The sequence below is a fragment of the Ovis canadensis genome, chromosome 14 (assembly GCF_042477335.2).
Source record: "Ovis canadensis isolate MfBH-ARS-UI-01 breed Bighorn chromosome 14, ARS-UI_OviCan_v2, whole genome shotgun sequence".
NCBI classification, from domain to species: Eukaryota; Metazoa; Chordata; class Mammalia; order Artiodactyla; family Bovidae; genus Ovis; species Ovis canadensis.
Window position 1 is genome coordinate 18,743,171 of NC_091258.1, and position 12,523 is coordinate 18,755,693.

The 12,523-nt window shown below is 47.3% G+C and overlaps 1 protein-coding gene across 9 annotated transcripts in view; it reads left to right on the forward strand.

Moving 5' to 3' along the window:
- WWOX (WW domain containing oxidoreductase) overlaps positions 1-12,523 on the forward strand; it is a 914,788-nt gene that overhangs the window by 341,386 nt on the left and 560,879 nt on the right. Inside the window, exons 9-10 of one of the 9 annotated variants that reach the window (XM_069549638.1) lie at positions 4,996-5,072; positions 5,343-5,476. The exons of the other annotated variants lie outside the window; for them this stretch is intronic. Coding sequence (XP_069405739.1) covers positions 4,996-5,031 — 36 coding nt within the window. The 3' untranslated portion in view covers positions 5,032-5,072; positions 5,343-5,476. Of the gene's footprint in view, positions 1-4,995; positions 5,073-5,342; positions 5,477-12,523 lie in introns of those variants that run through there. 9 annotated transcript variants of the gene reach the window in all.

Here is a 12,523-nt window from a genome sequence, read left to right on the forward strand (position 1 = left end):
ACCATTAGAAGACATCCACACTGGGAAATCGCTCAGTTCCTGTTTTTGATTAATATTTTATCAGCCGCAAGAGGAAATGGTATTCTGTAGCAACACTAATAAGTAATTGAGCAGATGAGATGTTCCTGCTGGCTTTGGTGAAAAGAACAGGCAAGGTTACGGGCGGAGAGCTCGAGAGAATAAAGTCAGGTGTGTAACGCGAGTGTCTGGTGGCTTAAAATCCACTGCTGGTGTGAGCAGGAACCCAGTACTGAATCCTTCTTTGAGCGGTGGCTTACCTGTTTCACTTTATTGACAGTAGTTGTTGTAATAGTAATAATTATGCCTTTGTTGAAAGTAACATATCTAAAGCAAATGGAGCTAAAATGTGAATTCTTACTGTATTTAATATGTAGCATTACGTATAAAGTCAGGGTTACGCTGGAGATGCAGCAGAACCCAGCAAAGGCTGAGAATTCCGCTCACACCACTGTATTCAAATCGTCCTGGAAGAGAGGAAGTACCACAGCCATCAGGAATAATATCGTCCAGCCATTACCAAATCATCAATGTTTGGGGGGCTGGAGGTCACGGGCTTGGTGGCAAGTTTCTTCTGTCCTTACGCATTTTAAATGTCTGCATTCCATATCCGGGTGGTGGTATTTTAATTCCCACCGGACAGTCTGATGGGAAGAGAGAGGATTCTTCTTCCATACTGATTTTTCTTCATCTTCGGTGAGAAGACTCTCTGTTGTTTGTAGTATAGTGGGGCCTGGCCTTCAGTGAGTGTGGGTGCTTCTGGCACTTCCCTCAGGCCTCCTTGTGCAGAGAGACGGCGTTTCCCCTCATACCTGGTGTCTGGCACGGGGTGTCTAGTTCAGGAGACCAGGACACTCGAGCGTCAGAAAACTGCTGCCCGGGCTCTCCCTGCAGGAGGTTGGGCTTTCGTGGGAAGCCCTGACTCCAGGCAGGAGCAGGGCTTTTAGGCTAACAAATTGCAGGTAAGAACATACCACCATTTTCAGAAATAACCCGTGGGTTTTTCTTTTCTCTCCATGAGTAGTTTACTAGCATTTGCTACTGTACTCAAGCCCAGTCACTTAGGCCTGAGTTTCCTGAGCATCACCTGGGGACTTCCATTAAACTGTGGCACTTCCAATTAGTGCAGTGGTCAAGTCGACATCCAAGACTGCGGACCGTCTTTCCGCCTGCAAACCTCACCTTGGAAACCTCTGATGTATTCGGGCTGACTCCCTTTCCTGTGTGTCCTTCTCTTTATTAAGTTCCGTCTGTACTGCTCAGGCACTGTTATTGTTGCTTTTTGAGGGGAATTGTCATGAGACGCCTGACGTGGGGACCAGGCATGGTCCTCAGGGGTGCGGCCACATGCACTACTCCTATTTGTCGTTGCTGAAAATTGTTTTCCTTCACTTTCTTCTCCGTCTCTCTCTCCATGAAAATCCAGCTTAGCAAAATGTGATTGACTGGAGAGTTCACATTTGCCCTTTAATGAATTATCAGCATTTTATCAGAGAATATTAAATATCTATCAGTGGACACTGAAATATAAGAACTATTTCATTTCTTTTGCCCACACACATGTTTTCTTATCAAGCCAAATAGAAAATACTTGTCTTTGAGAAATAGTCCCTGTGGGACTTCCTGGCAGTCTAGTGGTTAAGACTCTGAGCTTCCAGTGCAGGGGGCACAGGTCTGACCCCTGGTCGGGGAACTAAGATCGCGCATGTTGGCATGGCAAAAAAAGAAATAGTTCTTGTAGTTCTTGCTTTGTAGTCAGGGACCAGACATGTGAGTAGCAGAATGCTGTGCAGCCGCCGCTGCATCCTGCCGGGGACGGAGACGATGAAGCTGTGCACACTGTGGTGTCTTTTTTTTTTTTAATTTTTAAAATTATTTATTTTAATTGGAGGCTAATTACTTTACAGTATTGTGATGGCTTTTGACATATTGACATTCATCAGCCATGGGTGTACATGTGTCCCCCATCCTGAACCACCCCCCGCCATCCCTCTGGGTTGTCCCCGTGCACCAGCTTTGAATGCCCTGTTTCATGCACCGCACTTGGACTGGTGAGCTATTTCACATGTGATAATATACATGTTTCAATGCTATTCTCTCAAATCATCCCACCCTTGCCTTCTCCCACAGAGTGCAAAAGTCTGTTCTTTACAACTGTGTCTCTCTTGCTGCCTCACATATAGGGTCATCGTTACCAGCTTTCTAAATTCCATATATATGTGTTAATATACTGTATTGGTGTTTTTCTTGGACATTTCACTCTGTATAATAGGCTCCAGTTTCATCCACCTCATTAGAACTGATTCAAATGTGTTCTTTTCAACAGCTAAGTAATGTTTTGTTGTGTATATGTACCACTGCTGTCTTATCCGTTTGTCTACCAATGGACATCTAGGTTGCTTCCATGTCTAGCTATGAACAGGGCTGTGATGAACACTGGGATACACAGTTCAGTTCAGTTCAGTCGCTCAGTCGTGTCCGACTCTTTGCGACCCCATGAATCGCAGCACGCCAGGCCTCTCTGTCCATCACCAACTCCCAGAGTTCACTCAGACTCACGTCCATCGAGTCAGTGATGCCATCCGGCCATCTCATCCTCTGTCGTCCCCTTCTCCTCCTGCCCCCAATCCCTCCCAGCATCAGAGTCTTTTCCGATGAGTCAACTCTTCGCATGAGGTGGCCAACGTACTGGAGTTTCAGCTTCAGCATCATTCCTTCCAAAGAAATCCCAGGGCTGATCTCCTTCAGAATGGACTGGTTGGATCTCCTTGCGGTCCAAGGGACTCTCAAGAGTCTTCTCCAACACCACAGTTCAAAAGCATCCATTCTTTGGTGCTCAGCCTTCTTCACAGTCCAACTCTCACATCCATACATGACCACAGGAAAAACCATAGCCTTGACTAGATGGACCTTAGTCGGCAAAGTAATGTCTCTGCTTTTGAATATGCTATCTAGGTTGGTCATAACTTTTCTTCCAAGGAATAAGCGTCTTTTAATTTCATGGCTGCAGTCACCATCTGCAGTGATTTTGGAGCCCAAAAAAATAAAGTCTGACACTGTTTCCACTGTTTCCCCATCTATTTCCCATGAAGTGATGGGCCAGATGCTATGATCTTCGTTTTCTGAATGTTGAGCTTTAAGCCAACTTTTTCACTCTCCTCTTTCACTTTCATCAAGAGGCTCTTTAGCTCCTCTTCACTTTCTGCCATAAGCGTGGTGTCATCTGCATATCTGAGGTGATTGATATTTCTCCCGGCAATCTTGATTCCAGCTTGTGTTTCTTCCAGTCCAGCGTGTCTCATGATGTACTCTGCATATACATGTCTCTTTCAATTCTGGTTTCCTTGATGTGTATGCCCAGAAGTGGGATTGCTGGGTTGTATGGCCTGGGAAATCCCATGGATGGAGGAGCCTGGTAGGCTGCAGTCCATGGGGTCGCTGAGGGTCGGACACAATTGAGCGACTTCACTCTCACTTTTCACTTTCATGCATTGGAGAGGGAAATGGCAACCCACTCCAGTGTTTTTGCCTGGAGAATCCCAGGGATGGGGGAGCCTGGTGGGCTGCCGTCTATGGGGTCGCACAGAGTCGGACACGACTGACATGACTTAGCAGCGTGGCAGTTTTTTCTCCAGTTTTTTAAGGAATCTCCTCACTGTTCTCCACAGTGACTGTACTAGTTTGTATTCCCACCAACAGTGTAAGAGGGTTCCTTTTTCTTCGCACCCTCTGCAGCATTTATTGTTTGTAGACTCTTTGATAGCAGCCATTCTGACCGGCATGAGATGATACTTCATTGTGGTTTTGATTTGCATTTCTCTGATAAGGAGTGATGCTGAGCATCTATTCACGTGTTTGTTAGCCATCTGTATGTCTTTGTAGAAATGTCTGTTTAGTTCTTTGGCCCATTTTTTGATTGGGTCATTTATTTTTCTGTTATTGAGCTGCATGAACTGCTTGTATATTTTTGAGATTAATTCTCTGTCAGTTGCTTCGTTTGCTATCTTTAATACTTCTCTACTCCTGGGGCCCACGGGCTGGGGCTGTGGTGTGCTGGGCTGGGCCCTTCACTGTCTGGAACCCATCACAAGGTTTACAGACAACACGTCTTCCAGCTCCTCTTTCTTGTGCCCAGTTGCGTGGACTCTGACCCAGGGCATCCTGGCTTGAGACTCACCAGAAGTTTCCGGAAGATTATCACTGCTTTAAGAAAAAGGTCTGAGGGAAGAAAAGTATAACCCTTTCCCTTCTTCTGGAGATAGGGAAGCCGTCTGCATGCGATGTACCATCTGGTTGGGACATTCCATTTTGCCTTCCAGAGTGCATGTATCATCAGATCTCCCTACGGCGTGCAGCAGGTGGTTCTGGCTTCTGTGATTTTGATGAAGGAGTTTCTGTAATAGGATTTTTGCACTGGCTACCCAAGGCCTTGGTTGTGAACATATGCTTCTGGGTCTGCACTAGGGCAGAGGGATGGAGCTCAGAGCACCCCTAGGGAGGGCCCTGCTCAACCAAGAGTGGGAGAAGAAGGCGGGGGGAGAGAGGAGCAGGTGTGGTTGAGCAAGGGGGTGCTCATGGTTTCAGACCCCTTTGCTGACCTGAAGTGGTCCTTACATCTTGGGGAGGGGGTAGCAGATGGAGGGAAGATGGTACTGGATTGGCATCTAAGGAATCAAGCCCAGGGACACTGCTTGACATTCTCCAGTGCACAGGAAAGCCCCCTTGACAAAATGTCAGTCGCACCAAGATTGAGCAACCCCACTCTGACCGGGCGGTCCTGAAAGATTCAAGGCGACGTCACAGGATGGATGACTGGGGATAGCGGGGAGGTGGGAGTTTTTAACGCGGGCAGTGGTATTTCAGCCTCCCTTGCTCTGGCTGATTAGGAAAGAATTAACTGCAGGAGGTCGCCCTCACCGTTGCCCACCTAGAAAGCACTCCTATTCAAGGTTGCTAATTGCAGTGTTCTGTTGCCAGGAAAACAAGCATCCAGATTTCATGATTGATTCATGATGAGGTTAAAATTAATGCTGCTCCTATTACACAACGCACTGGTAAGTAGAGGGAAGAGAATTTCTGCTTCGGGATCCTAAGTCAACACTGCAGTAAACTCCTAGCAAGCCCATTTATCTCAGGCTTAATGCTTTGTTGTTGCTTCTAAGCTCTTCTTGGGTGCCTCTGGGCTTTTTAACATTCTTTGGCAGCGGTAATTTATTAATTGATTTTTAAATTTGGCTTGTGAAAATGAACTTTAGTTAGGAGTTTAAGGAGAATGGGATGGCCTATTTGTTCTTCTATAGCTGGTTTTTCTTGTTGCGTCTTAGGAAGCAGTGGAAGGCAGACCACCTGGGACCTAGCGGGTCTTAGACCTCCACTTCCTCACACGACCGATGAAGAATCAGTTGCTCAGTGAAGGCCTTTCTGTCATAAACATTTTAATAAAAATTGCTGATATTAAGTGACCTCTCCCCATCAAATGCATCCTAACAAAGCTTTGTACAGGTATGCTCAGCTATTGAATTTTTTGGCATTGGTTAGGTATGTTTACTTTTAATTTTTTTTTTTTTTTTTTTGTCCCTTGGCAGTCTGATGGAGCCTTCTCAGAGTGTTTTAAAATGTTTACTGCAAAATACCTAGGATAATAAAAGGCACAGACGATACTTCAGTAGGGTTCTGTCTTTGGCCCCAAGGCTTGTATGGAAGCAAAACCACCATGTGATGTAATCATGGCTTTAGAAATTGAAATCCAAGAGAAGATTCGTGGATGTTTCTATGTTACTATCTGAAATTCTTCACCCTATAAACTCCAGTTTGGTCCAGCTATTGATGACAATAATGATCTTTAATTTATAGACCGCTTATAATATTTTGGTTGCAGTGCTAAACACTTTATAGCGTATTATGTCATCTCATTTTCTCATCTCTGTATGGTAGGTTATGCTCATTCCACAGGGCAGGAAATGTAGGCTCAGAGAAATATCATAGTTGACTTTCAGACCTTTGTTCAGTCTTCATCTCGTCCGTTGTGTTCATTTCGTTAGCGCTGTATGTTTTATTTTGGTGTGGTTCTTTGGCACTGTTTATATTTTAGGAGTTTCCCATATGTTTACTAGAGAAAATCCCCAGGTTCCCACAGTGTTGTTGATAGACAGAAATCAGACAAACCAAAGCAAAGGTCTCCATTCGGCTTCCTACCCCTTGTGCAGACTTCGATGTTCAGAAATCCTAAGGGGTCTACCTTGAAGGACAGCAGAAGGCAAGACAGAATTTCTGGTCTCCAGGACGGACGCTTTTCTGACTGTCTCCTTTGTGTTTCTCCCTAGCATAAGAAGGAAGGCTGTGAAACCTTTTCCTGACCTCCCTTAGGTTGCTTCCTCTGACTGAATTATACCACCTGGTTGGTTAAAGCAGTTGCACATTGAGAATGTGGTTATCAACATTGCTACCTAACCCAATATATTATTATCTTACATCAAAAATGACATTTTATAATTTGCTACCAAGTCTTTCCGTTTTCCTCCGATGTCTGAAGCTGGATGATTAGAGACAAATTGTCGAAGCCCACCAGTTACAGGGACTTTCTCGGTCTCTTCTCGTCCACAACCTCACTGCCCTTATTAACTCTGCCGGCAAAGTCAAGTCATGGATTTTGGCCTAGATTTCCAGGCACAGGTGTTTGTTTGGACAAAATGACCAGCAGAATACACGTGAGTGTTGAGTAGCTGAATCCAGAAGAACAGGATCTCGGTCTTTGAGGGCCCTTGTTTTTACTGTTATGCATTTCTGTGTTTTCAGAACATATTGTTCTTTTTCTTGAGGGAACGAAGAAGGACTACAGTACTAGATGGACCTATGAGCCAGTCAGTCCCCACATTAGGAGTGTTTTGCAGAAGCTGCGATAGCTAATAATAGGCATGGCCTCTGTTAGTTAAGGAATGTTGGAGTTTTCTTTGTGAATTCCCTATCTAGAGAGGAAAGGGCTTCTTAAGGTTAAGAAAGCATTGTGAAGTGTGACGTGCCCGGCACAGTACTATGACTTATGAGTGTACACAGTCAACATCTTAAAAATGCATGCTTGCAGATGCAGTCTCATTAATAACATGCTAAACAAAAGGATGTTTGCCAGTGCAGAAAATACCAGGCAAGTTATTCATTGCCCCACCCTTCAAAGAAAATGACCTGGAACCCTGGCTGTCTTTTAAACTTGGATTTAAAGTAGAACCACATGAAGGTGCTCGTTAGGATCCTGCTTCTAATCTGTTGAAGCAGAGTCTCTGGACTTCACATCTCACCAGGTGGCCGTGCTGAGTTAGGGAGGAGCTGCTTCTGAAATAAAACTTGGGGAACTCAGGAGCACTCCGTCTGGACACCTCCTTGTGGAAATGGGTGGGTGATCGATAGAAGTGCATATTCTGGCTTAGCCTCTTTAATTTTCTTAAGAGGTTATTAATCGTCCCTGCATTTATTGGGTTGCCAAATGCTCATGGCTTCTGCCCATGTTTGGCAACAGAGCCTCTCTCTGCACCGGCAGCTCTTGCCAGGGGTTATAACTTAGGTCCCTGCACTCTCTCATTGATCAGACGTTTACTTTACTCGAGGAGAATCCATCTCCCCCTCTACCCCACTTTATATTCTGACATTGATCTTCAGAACAGACAAGAGCACCAGGAAGCAGAATACTAGACCTGCGTGGTTTGGACCAACAGCTGGTTGTTACTGTGTCGTAGACTGTGCATTGAGGCTTCCCAGGCAGCCCTAGTGGTAAAGAGCCCTGCTGCCGATGCAGGTTAGACATGAGAGACAAGCGTTCCATCCCTGGGTTCAGCATATCCACTGGAGAGGGGCACAGCAACCCACAGCAACCCACTCCAGTGTTCTTGCCTGCAGAATCCCAGGGACAGAAGAGCCTGGTGGGCTGCAGGCCATGGGGTCACACAGAGCTGGACACGACTGAAGCGAGTTAGTGCGCTCAGCAAGGGAGAGGGGCTGATGCCAGGAGCGCCTCTTGTCTGGCAGCCCCTGTGTTTTGGATTGGTGTGGTCAAGTCCCTGAGCTGTGGAGGCAGCTGTGGACCAGGTGGCCCTGGGAGCTGGTTGGCAAATGACGCAGAGCTGGCCCTGCAGGCGGCATTCCACCTTTCCCCTTGGGACCAGACAGAGGGCTCACTTCTCGCTGTGCGCCTCCAGTATCTGAGGCTCCAAATGAGCTAGCGACACGGCTCATGCAGCATCTTACTGATTTTCCAAGGTGCGCGCCAGCGTCTGAAAGACTTCTAGGGTGAGAGGTAGCCAGGCTCTTCTGGAGGGACACCTGTGGTTTTTCTGCTCCATGAATGTGGTCCTTGGATCCCCATTGTCCATAGGTCTACCTCCAACTTATCTTTTGGGTCTCAGCCTAATTGTCGTTCCTCCAGGAAGACTTTCCTCTTGTTGTAGGACTGAGCTGGGTCACTCCTGAGCGTTCCTTCAGAACTTTCTAGATCCCCAACACTCATAGCACACTTGTTCATCGTATTTATCTATATGTCTGTCTTCTCCATGAGCCTCATTGAAGGCAGACAGGCATCAGTCTCATTAATAGCTTGATCCCTGGTAATGAGTAGAAGATCAGATGCAAAATAGTAGCCCTACAGATACTTGCTAAAATTAAAAGATGAATGCTGAGAGAGTTCCTTGAAAGGTGGGAATAAGGCAGTGTTGAAATTTAGGTTATACTGGGAAATTGAATGTTAGAATCATGGGATCTCTATTGAGTTAAAAAGAGATTTAGAACTGTCTGCGTGTTCCTGACCTGAAGTGTGGACCTCCCAGCTGTCCTGGCTGGCCATACTTGAGCAGAAGGTTTCACCTCTCCGAGCCTCTTCCTTCATCATCATTGGAGAAACCCTGTTTTCCTCAGAATATTATGAAGATTATGTCAGCCAGTCAGAACAAATGATAGTGGTGCCCAATAAATACTCGCTGGATTTTTGTTACTGTTGTTGTTACTGTGAATCCCACTTGGATTTTTAAATCCTCACTCATTGACACCACCGGCTGAAAGCTATCAACATACTCATGGTGAGAGAGAACTACTGTCGTTTTCCTGGAGACTCAATTTTTATTTGAATGTCTAAAGCATCTAATTTTTGCTACTGGAAAAAAAAGCCCACACAAAACAAAAATGGTCCTTTGGGTGCGGTTTGGCCCAAGAGCAGAAGGAAGCGTGGCACTGGCAAGAAGGGTGCCCCGGGGTCTCAGAAGGGAGTCCAGGCGAGCTGGGGGGCCCCTGTGTGCAGGCCCGCTGCCACTTGCCCTCTAGGCTCGAAGCCACACAGTTTGAGAGCACGCCCTGTGATACTCTTTAATGTCATGACTGCAGACCACCACCACCCCAGACCCCACGTTCACGGCAGCGGGGAGAGATTGCCAAGACCGTTTGTGTCTCATTCTCTCGCTGCACCGTCGGCTCCCTCCCCGCATGAAGCCAGCATTTCGTGGGGCATCTTGTTCCACAAGCAGAGGCTGCGGGTGGACAGGGTCTGCTCAAGGAGATAGCATCTCCTGCTAACTCTGCCGCTAGTGTCAGAATCTGAGTGATCAGCGACGGGGCCCGAGGCTGGATTAGGTCTCCAGGGCCCCTGCTTTCTGAGCCTGGGAGACAGATGATGCGAGTCATCACCCCTGCTTTGTCTTCCTCATCTTTGTTCCCACAGCGCCAGCGACTCTCTTGCATGGTTCTGGAGCTAATGGTAGGATTCTCTTTCTCTGGAGAGAAGTCAGGAGAGGAGCGCCAGGTGTTGCCACCTCAAGGATGTATACGCACACACTCCGCTTGGAGCAGCAGGGAAAGGGGATGTTAGGGGCCCTCAGACGCGCGACTTCATCTGCGTCGGATGCTTTGTGCATTTGGGTCTTGATGTTTGAGTTTCGAAGAGAAGCCCTGCCTTGGCTGGTACTCCTGACTGTTGACTATAGGCCGTTGACCTGAGTGTGGACATCGCAGCTGTCCCGGCTGTTCATACTTGGGCAGAAGGCTTCACCTCTCTGAGCCTCTTCCTGTATCAAAGTTGGAAAAGTCCTATTTTCCTCAGACAGTTATGAAGATTAGGTCAACTGGTCAGAACCAGTGACCTCTTCTTCCCAGTAATTGTTAAGTACATAGTTTTTGTTACAGTGTACCTTCAGGAATTCCGAGGGTGCTACGTCCATGGGCAGCCACAGCAAGGAAAGAAAAGAATCAGACATGGGTTAGATGGAATCCGTCTCAATCACTTCCCCAAGGTGTGACCTTGAGCAAGGAGCACAGGCTTTGCAGGACGTGGTTTCCTCCATGGTAAAGCTGGGATGAGACACTGGGTGTGGCCGAGGCATCCCAAGGGCAGAGTCTTCTGTCTGGCTCAGCACCCGGTACACACCAAGCATTCCGTAAACGATAGCTCTCAATATACCCAGTCCGCAGCGACAGTGGGACCCCTCCCAGGGTTCGTAGGTCGAGTTTCTCGGGTGCCCACCACTGTGCCTTGCATACACCAGGCAGTTATTAAATGCTGGCTGGTATTATTATCCATAAGTTTACCAGGCACGCATCCTGACATAAACATCATCACTAAACATTTTCCCCCACGGAGGACACGTGCATTGGAAAGTGTCATTGGGTATGACTGGGCCCTGTTCCCCTCACTTCCTCTTCCACCAAATGAAGTTTTGAGTGTAAATGTCTTATCCTTCCTGGAATTCAGTGTTTTCACTCACAGTCGATTTCATTGTCTGAGGTTCTCAGCCAGATGAGTTTGTGATGACTGAATCCTCCCAGAAGGAGGGTGATTTTTCACGTGAGACAGAAGCTGCCCCCACTGGGCTTGTGCTGTGGGCTGGTCTGGGAGGTTGTGACCCCTTGTCATTTGAGAAATCGGCTGCCCAGGTCACCTTGGGATGCGGCTTCATCCACTGAGCCATGCGATACCCACTTAAGGGCCTGCTCTGATTCTTCTTCCCTTTCAGCACCTTCCTGCTGCTCCTACGCACGCTAGTGCAGACAGTGGCCAAGGGCAGAGCTAGTCGAGTCTTCCTCCTCTTCCACTCCTTACCATGGAATCAGTGCAATTCAGGGCACACGGTGCGGCCCCTTGTAGGCAGGGCAGGGCCTGCTTAGTCAGCCAAGGCGTGGCTTCTGATGCTGGAGGCCATGGGGCGGGGGAACAGAATGAGAACTGTGAGGAAGGGGAGCAGGTGAGTTGCCTCTGGCTTGTGTGGATTATCTTTTCTCTTAATTTCCATGTCTGTGTGGTCTGATCAGACTTCTCATCATAAGGACAACAGAATCCTTTTGTTGAGCACTCACTTGATGCTGGTTGGCAGCCAAGGTTTTAAAAGATTAATGTCTGTACCTTCCTTCCTTCCATCAACCCATTCATCCAACCATCTACTCATCTTCACTTGTATCCATCATCCTACTCAGTCTTTCGTCCCCGAGCATCCCAGTGGCAAGTGGTGTGCCTTTTCCAGATGGGTGGATGGAGGTTTAAGACACTCCCTTTCCCAAGTCACACAGCTCCTAAGCAGTAGAGTCAGTTGGTCTTCTCACTAACTGTAGACAATGTAGCTGTCTCTGCTGGGCCCGCTCAACCCGACGTTCTTTTGGTCCTCCTCAACTGCCCTCATGCGAGTTGCTCTTTGTCTGTGTCTTGCCTTCTGATTGGTTATGGCAACAGGGGGAGGTGGGAGGAGACTAAACCATGTCCTTTGTAACTGGAAACAAACCCACCTATTAAAACCCTCCTCATACACTGGCAGGGAAAGGGAGTTAATTATGTTTTGTTATTATAGCCTTTTGTAATGAATCAGGACCCCATTGCCACAGTTCATGTGGGACAGGGGTAGGCAGGGATGGACGGGGTGTTCTTTTGACTGGAGTAGAGGCTGAATTAGGTGGACCTGTATGGGTTTGGAGGGGGTGGGGGAGGGAAGGCTACACTCCTCTGCCCCTGTGGACATCACTCCAGCATGGAAATCTGCTGGCTGTGGCCTCTTCAGGAAGGTTGTACAAAGTGTGAGTCAGGGCCGGCTTTCCCATTACAACAGCCCGGGCCTATCTCTCCACAGCCTGCTGATAATCAGTAAATGAAATTCACCTTTCCCCCAGTTCCTGAAAAGTGAAAGATGAGGGTTGAGTCACAGGGCACCTCTTAAGTGAGCACAGAAATTTCAAGCTGCGCAGTCGGGGGAATTATTTTATTTGGGTGAACACACTCAAGTTTGGCAGTTACCTGGAAGAAAATTAAGTCACTGATTGCAAGTTCAATTCTCTGGCCTTCTGAAGAAGATAGATTGTAATCTTTAATTAATCTATCACTCACCCTGAAAAAAAATTCAGGGTGCCGGTTGCGGGAGGAACATTCAAATCACATTTATGTTGGCTGGCCGGGGCTGCGTCCATTGCCCGGACCACAGTGTCCAGGCCCCGGTGCCAGCACTGTGTGTTTACTTCTGATGCATATTTTAATGTCCGCGCAAGTCTGAAACCT